General features: G+C 42.1%; 1 protein-coding gene across 4 annotated transcripts in view; it reads right to left on the reverse strand.

Annotated features, from left to right (window-relative positions):
- Positions 1-19855, reverse strand: part of FAM168A (family with sequence similarity 168 member A) — an 812985-nt gene that overhangs the window by 167510 nt on the left and 625620 nt on the right. For 2 of the 4 annotated variants that reach the window (XM_069640117.1, XM_069640118.1), the window contains one exon: positions 7847-7948. The exons of the other annotated variants lie outside the window; for them this stretch is intronic. In XM_069640117.1, the coding sequence (XP_069496218.1) occupies positions 7847-7948 (102 nt within the window). The remainder of the gene's footprint in view (positions 1-7846; positions 7949-19855) is intronic. 4 annotated transcript variants of the gene reach the window in all.

The raw sequence follows: 19855 nt of genomic DNA on the forward strand, positions 1-19855 counted from the left end.
GCTGCCTGCTCTAGCAACGCCTCTACCTGTATAAATCTTTCCTGTCCAATCGCACCACTAGGGTCTTCGCAGCCTCAGCAGACCCAATTCCCATCTATTGCGGTGTTCCCCAAGGTTCGTTCGTCTCGCCAACGCTTTACAACATCTTCACCAAGCTCCTCTTCGACCGTCTTGATAACTTGGGTGTCGCATACGAATTACGCTGACGACACCCAGGTTATCATTACGCTGTCAGGGTGCTATGAAGATGATTCCAAACTGATCAACGACATACTTGGAGATCAAGGCATGGATGGCAGACCATAGCTTATGCCTCAATGACGAGAAAACACAGCTCCTGCTCGTCGGATCCAAATACACCTAAACAAATATGACCCACGCTATGCATTTATCAACAATGATGGAAATCTGATCAAAGTGGCCAAAGAAATAAAAATCCTGGGGGTCTACTTAGGCTCCATCCTTTCACCCAATAAACAAGTGAATGCCACTGCATCGACGACTGCTTACACCAACAAGCTGATTAATGCCTGCAAGGCATTCCTCTCACCTAGTAGCTGCACTACTTTAGCCAGGGAACTACTGCTGTCCAAGATTGACTACTGCAACACCCTCTTCCTAGGCATCTCTGAACAGAACCCCAACAAACTCCAAGTCCTAAAAAACAATGCCTTAAGATCTGCATTGAGCATCCCTAGATCTAGCCACATTATCAGCTTCCGACAGGACGCCCACTGGCTCCCAGTATGGGATAGAATCTCCCTTCATACACTTGTCATTACCCACAAATGCCTAACAAACTCTGCCCCCAAGTACCTGGCAGATACATTCATCAAACACCAATCAGCCAGACCCACCAGGGCCTTGTATTCGCATTGCCTTACCATCCCCAGATTCAATCTAAAAAGAGATGGTGGAGCGAGCTTCCCTGTCTTAGCTGCCAAACAGTGGAATGTCCTACCCCTCAGCCTTAGAATGGAACCTGCATTCTGGACCTTTAGAACCAAAGTAAAGAACTGGCTCTTCGGCAAGAGACACTAACGTTCGACTAAACTTGCATCTAAATACTGTGCCCGTTTAATCTCCATGTATTTCCTGATGTAACACTAGCAACTTGGTATTGTAGCATATTCTGTCAACTATCTATCATTATGGTTAACTCGCACTTATTGTTGCTATTGCTGTAAATTCGGATATTGATATTGTTGCTGTAAATTCTGATATATGTCTGTAAATCTTGCTCATGTTCTTGGCGCCCAGTTACTTCAGGGTTCGGTGTGTGGTACAAATAAAAAAACTAAAACTAAACTAAGAACCACGCCACTAAAAAGTCCTGATATTAACTTTGCTTCCACCAAAACATTTAACATTTGCCCAACACCATTTTAAGAACTGTGTCCATGCGCTTGACAGTTGGCAACACCCTCCTTGTCAGAATATCAGACTCCACTTTGCCTCCACCAACCAAACAACATCTTGCTTGCTACTACCAGACTCAAATGAATTAAGTGGTTTAACCCACAGTCTGTCTACACTAATGGATCTAGCATAGCTGCTGCTCCAGAGCCATGTCATATTTAGGGCCAGTTGCATCACCCAAAACGTAATGCTGGCTAGCAGCCTACTGGATGAAAAACGAACCATATTCAGTAGACAATGTAAAACAAGTTGCTACAACATTTCCAGATTGGAAATATTGAAATGCAAGAAACAAAAGACATGAACACATGTTTTCTCGAGCTATGCCATAATATCACTTCAAGCCCCTCCTCCACTTGGGCAGTTCAGAAAAGAGCTGAACAGTCCTTGCTAAATCCATCCCTGATGAGGCTGTCCCTGATGACTTTATGTGCCGTACTCTGCTCACACCAAATCCAATTCGTAAACCATCTCGAATCATACCACTACCTATTCACTCAATCCTGGCAGGCTGACTTTGTTGTACACTGCTCTGTTGCTCCCGAGCTAAGTCAGCATTAAGAAACTATGCATGCCTCAATACACAGAGGTAACAGCAAAACAGTACCAGTCTTAAGTGGACAGCAAAACAAAAGGGGTGATGGCTGGAAGGTTAGGTTTGGAATTCATCTTAACCTCTGGCATAGCTCTGGGCAACCCTCTAGACCATCGCTCGTCACCTGCCAAGCCATTACAAAAGGGGAAAGACCATATGCAATCAGGCTAGGTGCCATACATGAGGCCGAAACATGTCTGCGGATGCTTGTGGTCTCGTGCAGTGGTCTCATGCAGAAGGGATGTGACCTAGCAATTCGAGCTGGATTGCCCCTTTTGGGGGGAAAAGGGGGTCTAAGAATGATTTGCCTATGGTCTTTCCCCTTCTGTACTGTAATGGCTTGACAGGAGAACAATGGTCTGGAGGGTTGGGATTAAATTCCAAACCTTCCAGCCAACACCTTTTTTGTTTTGCACCAGTATTATGGGGACAATGCTCTAGCTAATCAATGTTAGAGATTTGAACTGTGTAAGACAAAAAAAGACAGCAAAATCAGTCATAATTAATTGCAATGTTCTTTACTCCTCGTTTACCTATTAGCTGCTTGCTGATGCATTTCACAAATTGGGACACAGACAACAGAAGCCAAAGTCATGCTTCAAGTTGAGATAGTACTGACCCCTTTGGTAAATTAGTCTGTGAATCTAAGGAGCGGTTCAAGATAAGCCTCAAACAGGCAGGCGAGATCTGAATTTCATCCATCCGTTTATTTTTTAGAACATGCATACTGTTTTGATTAAAGAAATGACAGTAGTTCACAACAGAATCCAGATCTGTCCTGCACGTTTATTTATGAGTGCTATCCAAGAGTATGCGTAGCAGATTGGGTGCCAGCTCAAGATAATGCATATCATGAGACATACAGATGTAGTGGTATTACATAAAACATTGTCTTAATAGCAATGGATACAAACGGGGGCGTTGGTGGGTGAATGATGAGATGGTTTGGAGCAGGGGACATTCAAAGGTGAGGATATGTTTGGGAGAATATTTGAATGATGGAATTGTGACGGTTTCCTTTAAGTTGGTCGGCAGGGAGTTTCATTGGTAGGACAGAAAGGAGGATGAAGCAGCAGCAAGAAGAATCAAAGGGTTGGTGCAGACAGAGATTGAGCAGAGCATTGGAGCACCTGGTGCAAGGTATGGAATATTTGGTAATGGAGGTATTCAGAAAGAGAGAGGGAGCACAAGGATCGACTTGAAGGAGACATTTCAAGAGAAATCTATAATGAATAGAGAGCCAGCCCTCATGGAGGCGATGAGCAAAGATAAGAGAGTAGCCAGGGAGGTTACAAAGAGAGCAAGCAGCAAAGCCGAGACATTTATTGGGGAATGGCAGTACTAGATAGTGAGGACAAGGTGGAGGCTGGAACAGTAGTCAAGCCCACTGGGGACATGAGTAAAGATGAGTTTTAATGGAGTGATCTACAAGATGGGAACAGCTGTGGTGGTGGAGGCAATGCACTGGTGGAGCCTAAGATCACTGTCAAACAGAATCCTGAGGCTCTGAGCCTTGGGCTCTGCTGTAGGGAGGTTAGGTGCAAAGGATACAAGGGAGGCAAGGTAGGGTGGAATATAGTGGCATTAATTCAGTGTTGAAGGGGAGGATCATGACATGGAAGTGCTATGGAAGCGCATGTGGAGTGCTTTGAAGGAGCACCTTACTTGTATTCAAAAGCCAATGCATTCCCCATTTTTATGGAGTATTGCATTGTAAACCGAGTCCCAGTTTATGAACAATAATACTAATGAGGAGGACACAAGTTATCAACATTTACTGACTAATCTTGAAGAAGTGGTAGTCAGTGAAAAGAGTGGATGTTGGAGTTGAGGTTATTTCAAGGGTGCAGCATTACTACAATCCAGAGGAGTTCTTATAGTGGGAATCACATATTTGCATGAGGGCATCACAATGCTCCTTAATGTAGAAATTAACCAGGAAAGATACTCTGGATGAATGCTCCATTCAGACAAACTGGAGCATGCATCTCTCAAGAAAGTGTTTCAATGCCAGCAATAGTTTGCTTGCTTGGATCTTAGTTCAGATTATGTTTGGTGATGAGGTCTCTGAATGAGCAAGGCGCTTTCTCCAGGGCCCATCTTTATTTTTATGCTGTTTAGTAGATATTCAGTACAGCACATGGGTGTCCATTCCCACGCAAGCACAGATGACTGATTAGCACATGTATCATAGTTATTTGTCACCTGAGCCTCACGTAGCCCTGGAAATACATCATGCTACCTTACTATGAGAAAAGTCTTGCAAATAATCTTTGCCCAAGAGATCACTGTCAATGCAGCAAAGCCAGATAGAAGAGCAGGAAGGGCTGAGGGACACCAAACCGACCAAGACTCAATTTTCCAATATTCTTCCTGAAATCTAGCATCTAAACCAGGCTGCTTTGCTATTGCAAGAGCAACATTCTCTAGGCAAGGTAATGCGCGATGCCCTTTTATTACAATTAAAGTTATGCTGGTTTCTATATATAGCCTTATGACCCCCATTTGTACTTTACCATGATCATGCAACTGACCCTAAAAAACCGTGAGGATAATTAGGTCTCTGCAGCCAATAGCACCGTTGTCAACATCTCTTGCAATAGTTCATGCGCTATGTGAGGGGAAGGGGCTGGGGCTCCCCCTCGGGGAGAAAGGGACAGCATCTCGGGACTCGTCACAATGCATACAGCCAGTTTTCTGCATTAACATGTGTAGCAATCCATGACTAAGTATTTGAAAAGCAAAACAAATGTCTGAACTCACTAATATAAAAAGGGCTATTTATCTTCAATTAAGGTTACAACAATATTTTACTGATTGGATCCAAGACTCCGCTCCATAGTTGAGCTCTGAACAAAGAATATCAAATATTTAACACTTTGGTGATTTTAAGAAGGAGGCAGAGAAGTGACGCAACACATAAGACTGTGGCGGATTGCCATCTGACAACAGTGTAGTATCCCTGGCTTTTTAAATTTGTATTAATACAATTATGCTAGTAATTCCATCTCAGAAAGGGTAATCTCCTAATCGGGTCCCCCTTTCAAAAGCTCCAGGTCAAAAGCATAGCCTACACCTGCGTCCTGCAGATTGAATTGTCCTTCTTTCCTTTTATTGGTAGTAGCCCAAATACCTAGTTTGAGGCACACAAACAACTCTCTCTCGCTCTGTAGGGCCTTCAATATGGCTCTGCACCTCTTCTTCGTCACAGTACTTAAGACAAACACACCCCTTGAGGAGTCCACACTCTTCCTCGGCCCAGTATTTTCCTTTACTAATAGTTTGACAAACATCACTCGAACGCTGCCTTCATATCGATCTGAGCCAATGCATTCAAAACAACTGGATGCCAGCTCACTGCTTGGGCCCAGATGACTCACTGCACCGGAATTGGTTCGATCCATTCTGACAACAGCTCGAAACCTGGTTCTGCAAAAGACCAGCCAATAGGTAACTATTGACCCATAACTGCCTCCCGGGTCCATCTTGGGGCCCTAGAGACTGGTTAGGTCACTTGTGCCCTTTTTCACTGAAAGACCTATCCTTTATAAAGAACTTTGTGGTTGTTGATTTTCCTTTCAGCCCTGTCTTCTTACCCAGAATATTGCATCATTCGATCTTTTGCACAATCTGTGTTCTTTACACTGGGGTGGGCTTTGTATAGAGGTTTTCTATTTAGTGATTACTGCAGCCGGTATTTTTAAAGTATATATATTTGTAGATCCTTGATTGCACATTGCCTTTATTTTGGACTGTTGCTGTTTGGGTTGCTACCATTATCACATTTACATCAGTCTTGAGATTATAGCCTTGCCTCGGACCACATCACCACAAAAGGAGAAGGAGGTATACCTCTTAAATGTGTCAGTTTTACCTTCATGATTGGGATCACTGAGTGTTGAAGTGTGGGGGCTGAGGAGGTGGTTTATCAACTATTCATCCTTCCATTCCTGCAGAGCAGAAGTAATTCAGTCACAGAGGTAGACAGAAGTCTTTGGCTGGCAAAAGTGGTGAAGGATCTACACGTTATTGTTTTTGCAAAGTAAGTGATATGAGGCTTGTGTATTTAAGCAATCCTACGTTTTTGTAGGGTTCCTGTAAGAAGCAGTCACCCCCCAGGTTAACTTTAATGTGGTGCTCATGTTTTATTGAAAGATCTATGTGATCCATAATTTTAATGGAAGCATAGCCTTCGGACCCATGACATTTGTACGTTTGTAATTGGATTGCTAAAACAAATACAAATATTGAGATTTCAATAGAACTATTTTTGTATTCAACAATGTTGCAAGAGCGAGCAAACAGAATCAGTGTTTTGAATTCAAAAATGGTTTCTATATGTTTAAATCGAAAATATATAATATCCAGGAATAATGTCAGTCTAATTTTTAGCAGTTCAATCTACATCAACATTATTCATCGAAGTGCCGGAACAATTGTCATGAGTATTTCCTTTCACATTTATTTTGAATAAGCAAATAGGTCTGTGTGCGTTAGGTGAAAACACTATTGTGTCATCAAAGTTACAGGCTTTCACCATAGTGAAAGGAACCTTTCAAGAAAGAATTTAGCAAGTTTACTGAAGAACTAGGGGTATCGGGTCATATTTTTAAAATAAACTACATAAAACAAAAACAAGTGTGTATTTCACATCTTGAAGTGCCAAATGTTACATGTCAATTCAAATGTGAGCAGAGCGATAACAAGATACGTAAAACAGGATATTTGCAGATTAAAATATATTTATATGTGGTAAAGTTCAAGAGTAGCTCTCGTGTCATAAGAAAATGAAAGCGCCAAAAAGTGTACATTGGAAATCACCTCATTCTTTCCTTTCTTTTGGCACAAAGCAAAGTCTAAGTCTGTGCAGGTTTGTTGGTTCTAGCTTTTCAATATAGAAACTTCATAGCCAGGATCCTAGAAGACAAGGGTCAGCTAACTTATTAATAAGAATCGATGCAGGAATAGCAGGGTGTACTTTCTAGGGGGCATGGCAGAGCTCAGACCATGCTAATGTTGGGTGTATGAGCTTCAGGGTCAGATCCTAAACACCTGGAGTTGAAGAAAACCATGAGACCGGTGCTCTTCAGTATAGTGTTACCCCAGGTTTAATTACCTATCTCAACCTCCTTCCTTACAGTAGCCAATTTCCTCAGCACTCCCCGGTCCTGTGTGATGGTGATGCAACTACCTACAGTTATGAGTACTACTTTAAACCCTCAGGTGATCTATGCTGATTTATGAATATTCCTTTTTGTTGCTGCCACGTTTAAAATGTTGAACGTTAAGGTTTGAAGTCCCTGTGCTTACAGGGTTTCTAATGTGTTTACTTTTGAGGTTTTGTACCCTCAACGCCACCACTCCAAAGCCTCAACATGGGCCTAGCATTCCCTAAACACATATCCCTTTTGCCCCACAGACTTTGAAATGTACGTACACCCTTCCTCCTTTCCTTCAGTGAGGATTACCTTGCCCCGATAGACAAATCTCTGCTTGCTGTACTTTCACAGTTGTGTAAACTCCTTCCACGATCCTTGTCCCAGAGTGGCACCCAGAAACAGTTTATTTTGTGCTGCACTCCTCATGAGAAATTGAGCAAACAAATGTCCCTGTCTTTTATGAACCTAAAAAGCTTGTGTCTGCCTCAAAGGCAGACTAGCATATGCCAGCATAATAACTGTACCATTTCTACACCTATGAAAGGAAGGAGGATGTATGGGATTGGTTGACACAACTACCTTTCAATCCACAAACGCATCCCTTAATGGAGCAGAAACAAAACAGCACATCAGCCACATACTTTTATCGCTGAACTGGCTGCACTGCTCGTACCTTCAGGTCTCCAGTCCAGATACAGGAACGGCTGACCCCACCGGTACGCCGGGTGGTAGCATCTTTGCTGGTCTGGGAAAGGTCGGCCTGTCGGCGCTGCAGCTGAGCACCATAAAGGGGGATACAGACAGAAAATAAATGATATGGAACAAATCAGTGTGCCAGAGCAAATAATTGATCCGACTACTGTTCACTCAGTTGCAGACTTCAAACATGGCTGATCAGGACCCGAGTGAGTGCTTTCTACACCACATGCTTTCGCAAGAACTGGCATAGGCTGTCAAAACAAGGTCAACTGTCCAGGGAGATCAGAGTAAGAGAAACCAGCCATATGCTTGCTGGGAGCTCCCTTTCCAATGGAACAGACAGATAATTGAACACAGTTGTCAAATCACACTTCAGTTTAGCTCATAATGTGTGTTCTAGTTTTTCAGCCTTGTATTACATGACTATGCCCGCCCCACAGAATTCATAGAAGCCCAAGGTAAGTTAAAGCAGAGGAAAAGAAGAGTGGGAAACACAAGACTTTGAAAACAAAAGAGAAGAGCATTAGACTCAGAGACAGGGGAACAAATAACTGGTGAAGAAGAGTGCTTAGAGGATGGAACAACAAGGTAGTCTTGCAAGTGCAAAGTTTTCCAAAATTTTTAAATCAGAAACAATTAGTATGGACCAAAGGAGGCATACAAAGAACATTTAAAAATGCAACAATATAAAAATCCTAGCTTGAAATGCCTTCTCGTCCTTCCTTGGTGTCGGATATATTTACCCACTCAGCAGTACTTCCCCAGATCACCAAGCTGCGCATCTGCAGTCACCAGCAAAATGGCTGCGCTGGCTCCTGTGAGCACCATGGACTCAAAACTGCGTTTTGCAGCGACAAAAAGATGGCTGCACCATCTTTCCAAGCACATATTGGACAGGATGGAACAAGGGGGCACAATGAGGGAGCTTGCCAGTGTTTTCTTACATATACAAATGAAAGTGAAAAAGCAGCGCTGCTTTGCTGCCAGCCCCAAGGTCCCCATTGAAGAGCGGGTATTTTACCTTAAAATGATGCTGCTCTGATGCCACTTTGATCTGTCCTTCCTCAAACTACTGTTATTAATAAAGCCCTGCCATGCCCATTCATATCCCCATTGTGCTTCAGCAAAACCAAGTATGACCCCCTGAATGACAGGCTCTGTCAAACCAAATCTGAGAAAAATCAACAAAGAAACTTCATTTTCCACCGCACAGGAAAAGCTTCACTTTTTAAGTTACAAAGTGTCAATGATCAGTAATTCAAAGAAACTCCAGCTCTGGGCTATGTCAATTTCAGTGCATGTGTGGTTCAAATAAACTACTGCCTACAAGAAAATAACGATGGCTGCAAAACAGTGTGGGAATCCAGATGGAAAGTCAAAAACCGAATTTGAAAGCAAAGTGCTAGCAGCTTGCACCACATGTGTAAAAATTGGCTTTGCAAACTAAAAAAGAAAAATGCTTGTTGGAGAGTACTATGTTGAACAAAAACTTCTTCTTGCCTAGCAATGTGAAAGGGGATTGTACAGTGAAAATACAATGTATGAAATGGTTCTAACAAAAATAAATACAATCAAATCAAATTTCAGTGGCAGCAGGGGGTAATGTCAGCCAAAAACAGGTTTCTGCTGAGAGGATGACAGAAACAAAAGGGGCCCTTCTCAGTAGATACTAGCACCCCAGTGATAATTACTAGGTTGGACAGAATCTGGTCTGGGCTGATCCCTCAACAATGGAATTTCCAGGACACGGAAGTGTGAAGTGGAGAAGGGGCAATAAACCTCCAATCAAGCTGGGAAACCTCCACCTTACTCTGGAGGAAATGACAGTTGGTGATAGCTGAAGAGGAAAAAAATGGTCCAGTGGAGGACAAAGGACCGCCCATCTGTTTCCCTGAGACTATTTTATAAATAAACTTTAAAGACTTATCTTTGCAGCAGGACTGCAAAAATAGGAAAATTTAGCAGTTTAAATGTGATTTTTTGTGGCTTTCAAATAAAAGGTCTTGGCTGTCAATAGCATGTATGGGACACAAACGCCAGAAGAATGAATCATGGGGAAAGGAAATATAATGGAACATTAGAAATTTACAGAAATAGGCCCCATGATAGCATGTACACACGTGTAAAGTTACAGAATTTTAAGATTATGAAACGTACAAAACAATGTTTCACAGATTGCAGAGTTGTACTGCAATGGTCTGCAAAAAATATGTAACCTGTTTGTGTAATTTGCTAAGACGTCAACTGTATAAATGTACCATTTGTGGCAAAATCGGATAAATCTGCCATGCTGCCCTTTAGATACTATTAGCTGAGAGCGAGGTGGGGACTAGCACCCCTGACCAATCCAATGGGTTAGAGGTGTGTTTAGCTAAGCCTGCCCAGCCATATACTTCTATGATGTCACTATGCATTATAAATAAGAGTCCATGACAGGACTCTAGACACACCCACTCTTCCTGAAGTTCCTGCGCTGCGTTCCTGATCTGCTCCATTCATCTTGCTGATTCCAACTACAAGGCCTAAGTATTGCTGATCCTATTCCATTTTTACGGATACGCCGCAACTGCAGTACGAGCCAAAAGTTCGTAAAAACATTCTAAACAGCTGCAAGATAGACTGCTGGAAAGGGTCTATCCGAAATGACTGGTAAAAAATAACCTTAAGAGGGCAAAAAATACCAGTCGAGATCCTTGTCTCACTCAGACTAAAAACAAAGAAGAGAGATTGGTCTGTGTTACGACTTACAATCCTGTAAGTAACGAGATCAAAAAGATAGTAAATCAGAAGTGGGATTTAGTAAGACAACAAGAGACTCTATACAAGAGACCGATGTTCGCTTTCAAGAGGAACCAAAATCTGGGCCAAAGGCGAGTTCATACATATTTTGAGCCACAAAAAAACACTCCGACGATACTGAATCAATGGGGTTTACCCCCTGCCATTGGTCATCAAAAATGGCGGGGATGTGTTGCATGCCCTATGGCGGAAATTAGGACCGAGTTCAACCACAGACAAGTTAAATGTCAACTCAGAATACAGACCAACTGTAAAACTAAAAATGCCATTTACATTATCAGATGCCCATGTGACCAACTATATGTAGGTAAGACAGGATCTCGGAACATAGGTTGTGCATACGGAACAAGGTGGCAGACAAGCCCCTTGTAGAACATTTTGCAAGACGTGGACATAAAGATACAGACCTGAGTTGGTTCGTACTACAGGCATTAAAATCCTCCAATAGTGGTGGAGATATGGCTACTCTATTGCACCAAAAAGAACAATGTTGGATTTATATCCTTGACACGGTCAAACGAGGATTGAATGTGTCTGTCGAATGGAACCACCTCATCTCCAAAATGTGAAACAAAGCATTATATTTAGATGCAATGGGAGTATATGGTCGATATATTCAGCTTTATTTCACGCATAAATACCCAAAGCACAATTCAGCGATAAGTGATAATCTTGATGTTCTAAGGTGTATTTTGTCTTACTTTCATCAATGTTTATCAAGAACAATATGCTTAACAAAATATAAAACACCTGATAAAAGTCGGTGTTTGGAAATCTAAATACAATGTGCTGTTTCAGAAAACCATATACGATAGATGTAGAATCACATCACATAAAATTGAATTACCCTCTCTTTGAAATATAAATATGGTGCATCAAATGTGTAGAGGGAAGTACCAGACGACAGAAATGACAGATGCTTAATTATAGGTAGCATATCGTTTCTAAATGCGTGAAACATTCAGTGGGCTGATGATTATGGCATATTTTATAATACTTAACAACGTTCTCACTCAACAGGTGTGACAGTCCAGATTTGGATAATATATCCATCTCTGATGTTACTGTGTGCATTTATAAGTAGCACACTGAGAAGTCCTCTTTCTTTATCCATGATCAGCACAATGCCTTTGCAATACATCATGCCACCAAGAAGAAATACCTGAAACAAAAGTGTCCCTTTCTTTAAAAAAAAAAGGTGTGCTGCTTAACACGTGTGAGTATGTGGACCTTTTTCTAAAAATCGAATCCCTCTACAATCTTGTTCTGTGCCCGACACGGATTACACATCAGTCCTCTTTTTATATCGATAAATGCGAGCAGTCGCGCGCTGTAAATATACAAAGTTACCGCAACGCGACGCCTGAACTGTTTTGCAGATGCCGTGTGGATTGCACCGAGAGAGACCACGTATGCGAGGTTGCAGGTAAACCTTGGGAATAATGTGGCTCCATGAAGTAAAAAAATAGGGAGTTGTGCTTGTGAGTCCGAATAATGGGGCCATACTATAATACAGATGCTTAGAGTCCATGTGAACAGACAATTATAGCACATACACGCGAGTTTGCAATAAATCCATGCTCACTAATGCAAATATGTTTTTTCAAGCACATATACCAACAACAAGGTGGACCTTTAGCACATCCGTAGGAGATTAGTTGTAACATCAGAATAACCGAGCCACTTATTTTGAATGAAGAATAGAAGGAATAAGTAGAAAACAGTGTGTCAATTGCGCAATATTTAGACATCTAGGGTGGTATAATGCTGCACATAAAAAACACCAAAGTGGCAAATAAGTTAATGTTTGGGCGTGATGGTCCTGTACAAACATATAAACAATTTGTTTATACATTCTTCTAGATCAATTCTAGAATAGACATTAAAAGCTATTTGGAATCCTGTAACAAAGAAGATCAATTGAGGATGTATTATCCCTACTAAAAAACAAGAGACTGACAATAACGCACATAGAACAAATTACACTGAATGCGCGAGAGGTGGTCATTCCTGATCCGAGTAAGTGAGAAAAAAATATTTCTACTATAATGCGGATACTATACCTGTTTTGACCCACATATTTTGTTATCAAGCAGGATGATAATAATCACTGGGTTATAGTAAAGTCCCTGTTTTTACTCAACAGACAAGAGGACAATAATCCTCAAGATTTCTGTTTAAGATGTGTTGGAATTGAACAAATCACATCTTTACTTCCTCCGCCAAGTGGATAGGAGGTGAGTCAGATGGAGCTTGATTTCATGGAGCAGTCAATTGTATCATATTAATATGAAATTAAACAACTAAAATGAGGATGACAGGAGCACACAATACTGATATAGTCTTTTCTATGTATTTTATTGTTATAGATGGTGTGGCTCAAGCCGTTATATGTACAAGAAAATTGGTTGTTTTGTCCTGAAGAAAGTTGCAATACAAAGAGAGCACTATTGATGATGCTCGAAAAGAGCAACTGAAACACGTGTGGACATAAGAATCTGTGGGAACAACATGATACAGACTTTTTTTGTTTACCTCAAATTAATATGGGGATTTCTCGATTAATCGCAAATGTCCAAGATGGAACATGAAACCAGGAATCGAGTTAAGGCAATTACTAGCCAGCTTTGAGAGTAGTAATTTGAATTGAGCTTCATATGGTAAGCTCACGGCAACGCATGCTGGCCTAAAATTGGTTAAACCATATCATGGAACCTGCAAGATTTTATTTACCTGTGTAAAGTGCTGGAAAGACAACAGCTCCTTCTATCATGTCTTAGGCACCAAAGAAATGTCTTTCTATCACAACCTTCGCTTTCTGCGTGAACAGTGTAAAAGTTGGGAAGCCTATTGGGCATTGCATCTGAAGTGAGCTAGAAGGTAGCAATCCAAATGTGGACTCTTGAAAAATTACCAAAAGACAATTGCCCTCTGTCACCTGGGGCAAGATGGGGAGCTCTTGCCTACTTTAGGCATGAGCTAACTAACTCACAAATCATTAATGCAGGATTCATTATGTTATGTATTCAGCTCAGGTGGAATAGGAGCCATTTTTTTCTGCTGTAACCTTTTACCTCTGCCACGAAAGTTCACCCTATTGGGTATTCAATGGGAGAAACACAATTTGGAACCCAAACTGTTTCTTTGTTCAAGCAGTTCAAACTTTACAAAACTTTCTGAACAAATGTGGAGTTCAGTTGTATTCAGTCAGGTTATTTTCCGCTGGCAACAACTAATAACTTGGAGAGTGGGCTATAGCACTATGCAAAGCAGGTGAATCTAAGCAGAGTCGCAAGCCCCAGAAATACATCTATACTATTAAAAAGGAAAAATATGATAAATGTTACTAGCCCAGAAGTAAAGTAGTTGTCGATGGGGATGTTCCTGTAACGCAGCTCCTCTGTGTCTGTGCCCTCAAGATTGTTTTATGTGTGGTGAGAGTGTTGTATGACTATCAAAAATCTCTCCCCAAAAAGGCGTGTTTTATTCTTCTGTAGAATATGTAGCCAACATTGGAGAGATGGATGGGTGCATGAGATCAGAAACAAGCACCGGAAAGACTATTACTGGGTGAATATTTGTCTTCTGGGGCTCATGAAAATTGTTTAGGTTTGCATTTTATGCCTATATTAGCAGGCATCAGTTCTTCCTAGGTGTTGGTGTGTGGGTGGCACCACAGAAAAGACATTTCACAAAACTGCCACTTGAGCATGCACAGAAGTGTTATCTGAATATACTAGAAGTACCTGGCATAACATACTCTGTTCTAGCATTTCGTAAAGGTTATCAAATATCATTGCACTTTTATTTATTTATTCATTCACTCAAACACAATTAACAATCTGGTTATTCTCAGATACAACACTTAATGAGCCGAATGATCAAGCTCTTGAGAGAGGAACATATAGTTGCCCATAACTGAATATAGGTTTCGGAAGCTATAGGCAGATTCTGTCAAAAGTAAGCCCATGTGCCTTATTAATGTTCATTGAAATGGCTAAACGTATAGAAAAGGGTCTCCTTTTAAAGTTGAAAGGCATATTTGTATCGATGGAATGAGAGGTATGCGTGGTAAAAGAACAGTATCGAAGTTCAATCCGTTGATAACATGGGGCTTTACGATGTGTCTTTTAGACGTGTAATTGTCAACCTTGTTCCATTGCAGAGTGTCCATTGCAGAGTCCCTGCGATGGCATAAGATTGCATAGTAGCATAATTACAGCGCATAATTACATCACCTACTTTCAGTTTTAGCTTGTGAGGAGGTATTCGTCCTAGAGACAAACGCAGTTGAGCCGGTAATTAACTGATCATTAACTGTTCATTGGCACTAGAAGTGGTTTGCAAAGAATTACCTTGAAATAATTCCATATGTTTGCGATAGTGGAAGGTGACCACGTAGAACCATGCTCATTCCATTTGTTAAAATGATAGTTGTTGTTGAAGCGGAATGGCACACAGAGGTGCAGTTTGCCATTTGGACAGTAGAGGGCAACCTAACACTGATGCGATAGATAGACAGACAGACAGACAGACAGATGTCCATGTAGATGCTCGGCGGATGGTGTCCAGTCCAGAATAATATTTGGTCAGAAAAACAGGTATATGCGCCCTGCTCCTCCATTTGAATGAGTCCATGGCTTTTCTCCCACAGTTTTGTTAGCTAAGTTGTAGCATTACAGAATGAAACACAATCCACCAGGATATATTGACTTTACTTACAGGATTGCACCCATGTCTTGTGGCAAGCAGCACAAAAAACTGACTATTCGTGCCTGGCATTGGTTCTGTCCATTTAACACATTACAATCCATTGCACATCAAAGTATTTTTCTACCCTTGTTCCAAGTTTTGAAAGCATGCACTTGTTTAGACTGGTTACCATGGAACTATTTGAACAACACATGGTCACAAATGGCTAGTCTACTGACAATGCTCGCGGTACCCGAACAGTACTTATTGAGGTAATCACCATTAGGACAGTCACTTTGTATGCAAGATGTTTAAGAGAACATTTGTAAATAGGTTCCAAGAGTAGAATCATGAGCCTACGCAAAACTGTGTTTATGTCCAAGCTAGGAGATGGTCTAGCCATTGGTGGGTAAACACATTTGACCCCTACCATGAGGGCTTTCTCAATCAGGAATTTCCACCACGGCACCAGTTGTGATATGGTGTAGGACTTAAGTGTAGCCAGGTGTATTTTAAGGGAAATTTTGGGGAGGAGACAGGGTCGTCCCACCCCCCTAAGCAATACAGAATAAGGCACAGACGTTAGAAGACACTTGGGGAGCAGGGAAAGGAGGGTACACGAAAAGGGGGTGTGGGGTGGGGTGAACGATCATGGCAATGCATGTACTAGGAGCTATAGAAGAAATGCAAATGAGAACGCCATCTTAGACAAATGGCAGCCATCCTAGAATGTAGGCCCAAGCGCAGCGAATAGTATTAGGTGTCTGAATATTAGGTCCCTCGCAGGAGCGCAAACACTCCCACCCCGGGCAGGTCCCACACAGCCCATGAAATCCTCCATTGTTCCAAAGAATTACAGGCCCTCGCACGCAGGGTGGAATGTGCCTAAAAAGCTTATGAGAAGGTAGCAGCGTGCCTCCTTGCAGTACCAACCCACAGAACAGCTAGCAAGACCCTTCTGCCCCAACGATACCTGCACGAGAAATATAGCCTAGCAGCACTTTCATCCTGAGACCCCTGCATGCCATAAGACCATCCAAGCCCATACAACCGCCCATAAAACCTTTACACCCCCCCCCCCGATCAATCACCAATATAAGAAGGCAAGGCTGTCGCGCCTTCACAAGTGGGTCACGTGATTTGTGCAGCGAGGTGCAGAGTGGCGTCTAAATTATGGCACAAACCAAAGGTGGAGGACCTTGGGAGTTACTCAACTGCCTAGAAATGAGTGAAGTGAATGAGCTTGGGTCACCTCAGCTCTCCCTCCCCAAGCCCATCGTGTCTGCCAGGTGTAGTGTAGCCATGATAGAATAACATTGTTATCACTAGAATATAATTGACGGTTATGCCAGCCCCATATCGATGACGAGCCCAGCAGTGCCCAGGCGGGCGAAGACGGACAGCTGAAGATGGGCCAATGGCTGGTATCCCATATGGAACAAGTCCTACATGCATTATGCACCATCCACTAGGGATTGGAGAATTGTCCTTTCTGTGATTGCGTCATCAGTGACGCAGTGTGTGTTTATAATATGCCATACAAGCAAACAGACCTCACAACATTCCGCAGCTGCAGAGTCCTTTGTTAGCGCTTTTCCTTTATGCATGGAAATAAATACTTGTTATCCTTGCAAGTGTTTCTTGGGTCTTTTTCCCTAGCGGGTTGCATTTGTTCTGGTGTGAGCATACAGGAGCGTGCCTTCAGAACGAAACACTAGTCCTGAACTAGGCGACACAGTATGTGCTTGTGTACACTCAATTGATTGTTTGGTATATCAGATCAGAATGCGTTTCCATAAAAGCTTGATCGCGTAATTGGTTTGCATGCTACCCTTAGTATGTCCATGTACCTAGGTGGTAACAGTAAGTGACCAAATTAGGAATTCAGGAGCCCTGCTGCCCAGTTCATAGACGGGCATCTGGATGTGTAGTTTGCTGTTGTTGCTGGAGAAGGCCATGAGACAGATGCAGAGTGACTAGTGGTTCAACAGACATCTGCAGCAGATTAGGGGACCCCATTTGGCAGGCCCCTTGAGGTGCCACCAGATTAAGGTTGCATGTTCCCCCAACAGTTTTTCTACCATCCTTTGTATTACAATTGTTGGGGAAAAACTATAATCAAACATTCCTGAACATGACCTCTAAATGGCATTCTCTAGAGACCATTGGTGCGGGCACCTGGACGTCACTGCTCTGGCATTTTGCATTTATACGTGTTGCAATCTGGAGTGCACCATCTTCTGATCATTTGTCCGAGTTCTCTATGCCGAGTTCCCACTCATGCTTCTGTTGGGCCTCTATTGAGATTGTCTGCTGGGCAGTTTTACCCTGCTAGAATGGGTTGGTTTATTAGCCAGACATCGCTCTTTAGGCACCATTGTCAAATCCTTTGTGCTACTTGACAAAGTATCAGGGGGTGTGTACCCCATTGTTTGTATAGGCAAAACATGGCTGTGGAGTTGCCTGTATTTATGAGAACACTTGCTGTTTAGCAGTGAATGGACGCTGAGCAGTGCCCATGGACTGCCATGAGTTCTAAAACACTGATGTGCAAGTAGGCCTCCTTAAAACTAAATTTGGCTTTGAGCTCCTGTAGGTGTGTTCCCCAACTTAGTATGTAGGAGTCTTGTGACGGCACCTGCAGTGGAGGTCTAAGTGTGCCCTGTTACCACATTGGATGAGCTGCACCACTGCAGAGCTTTCACACCTCTTGATATTACCCCTAGATTCTTCCAGTCCCCTGGGTTGCTTGTGGCCACAGCACATTGAGCCATTCTTTTAATTGCCTCAAATGCAGGTGTGCATGTGGCATTTGGTAAATACAGGATACCATTAATCCCAAATGATACATAACTTTCTCACCATTATTCTAAGAGACTGGTGATAAAATGCCAGTACTCTTTCTTGGGACGGGTAGATCATAGTCGTTTGTGTGCCCCTAAAAACGTCATTTGTAAAGTGTTAGACCTGACTTGTGTACATTTACTGAAAACCTCCAATTGAAGTAGCATGCTGATAGTTTGCTGTGCGTGCTTAAAGCACTTCTGCTGTTCTGTATTATGGTACAGACATCCATAGAAGGATACACGCGTTTGCCTTGTCTGCACAGATTTGCAGTCACCACTGTTAGTACCTTTTTTAATGCACATGTTGCTGATTTGATAATAAAGGGTAGTACTTTGAACTGGCAGTGGGCTGTTGTCTGCCTTTAACCAGAGGTATTTTCAATGGTTTTGTAACATGGAAAGAATGCATCTCTCAAGTGGCCCTTTACAAGAATTGGAATAACCTCTTATAAGTCGGTCATCCCGAAATTCCGGATCTTGACAAATGTGTTCCCATTTCAGAGATCCCAAACTTGCCACATATTTGTATGGGTTTTCTGGGTACCAGTCAGTAAGTTTATTATATTCCTGTCTTGTCGTGAGACTAGAAACGAGTTTTGGGTCAAATAACGACATGATATTATGTACTAATGTTGATGAAATTCAATATGTATAAGGTTTTGATTTGCAATGTATCTGATCATTTGAACAGAGAGGAATGATATTGAAGTATTTAATTTTCAATGTATATGACTGAATTAAGATAAAACATTGAGATATTGGATATATAATGTAATTAATAGAATAAAAAAGGTATAACTGATAAAACGGTGATACCTAAATGTGTGAAAATATGTCAGTGTAAAAAAAAAAATGTAGGCAGGTAGCGCGCTTACACACATTGTTCTGTATCACATTATTGCCATCTGGCATCTTGCACATCCCATGTGAGGCACACGTCTACTACGAAATTGAAAGCATACACAATTAAACCAGATGGTATCCAAAAAGAAGCCACTGTTCTCTTTAGCACTGCCATCAGGACTCGGAGGCTTTTGCTACCTAGATTTAGAGACCTACACTTGGCTTTCACCCCCTACCCCATAAGGCATAATAAGGGGACCATACAATGGGCTGACATTGAGCGTTCTCCTCTGAATAACTTTCATCTTCCCCATGCACATTTTGGCTCTACTTTCTTTTTTTTCTTTTTTTTTAAAATAACTATTAATTTTATTTTGAGAATACAAAACAATACAAACAGTCTAAAGTATTAACCATGAACAATTTCTTGGTATCCCAGGAGTATCTTGGGTGACCCAGGTTCAGACCCTTGAGAGTAAGCCGCAAGTCCTTTTAGGAAGCTCGTGGGATGCCCAGTCCTCCTCCTGCGGGGGCTTATCAAGAGTGCTCCCGCTTCCCCCATACTTTCTGGAATTTCGTGGGGCATCCTCTGGCCTTATATAGAGATATGATATGGCATTTATAACGTGCCTATACACAAGTGTTTCAAGGCGCCACTCAAGATCTGCCTTTCCAGGGAGGCACATCTGCCCACCTCATTGGACCATTGGTCTATGCTCAGTTTGTCGGCCAAGCCCCACGTTGCGGGCGTCAGCCTCTTCCCCGCACCCAATGCCACTGCCAGGAATGCTTTTCATATTTGG

Source organism: Ambystoma mexicanum, chromosome 7q, assembly GCF_040938575.1.
Source record: "Ambystoma mexicanum isolate Mex_15411 chromosome 7q, UKY_AmexF1_1, whole genome shotgun sequence".
Taxonomy (NCBI): domain Eukaryota; kingdom Metazoa; phylum Chordata; class Amphibia; order Caudata; family Ambystomatidae; genus Ambystoma; species Ambystoma mexicanum.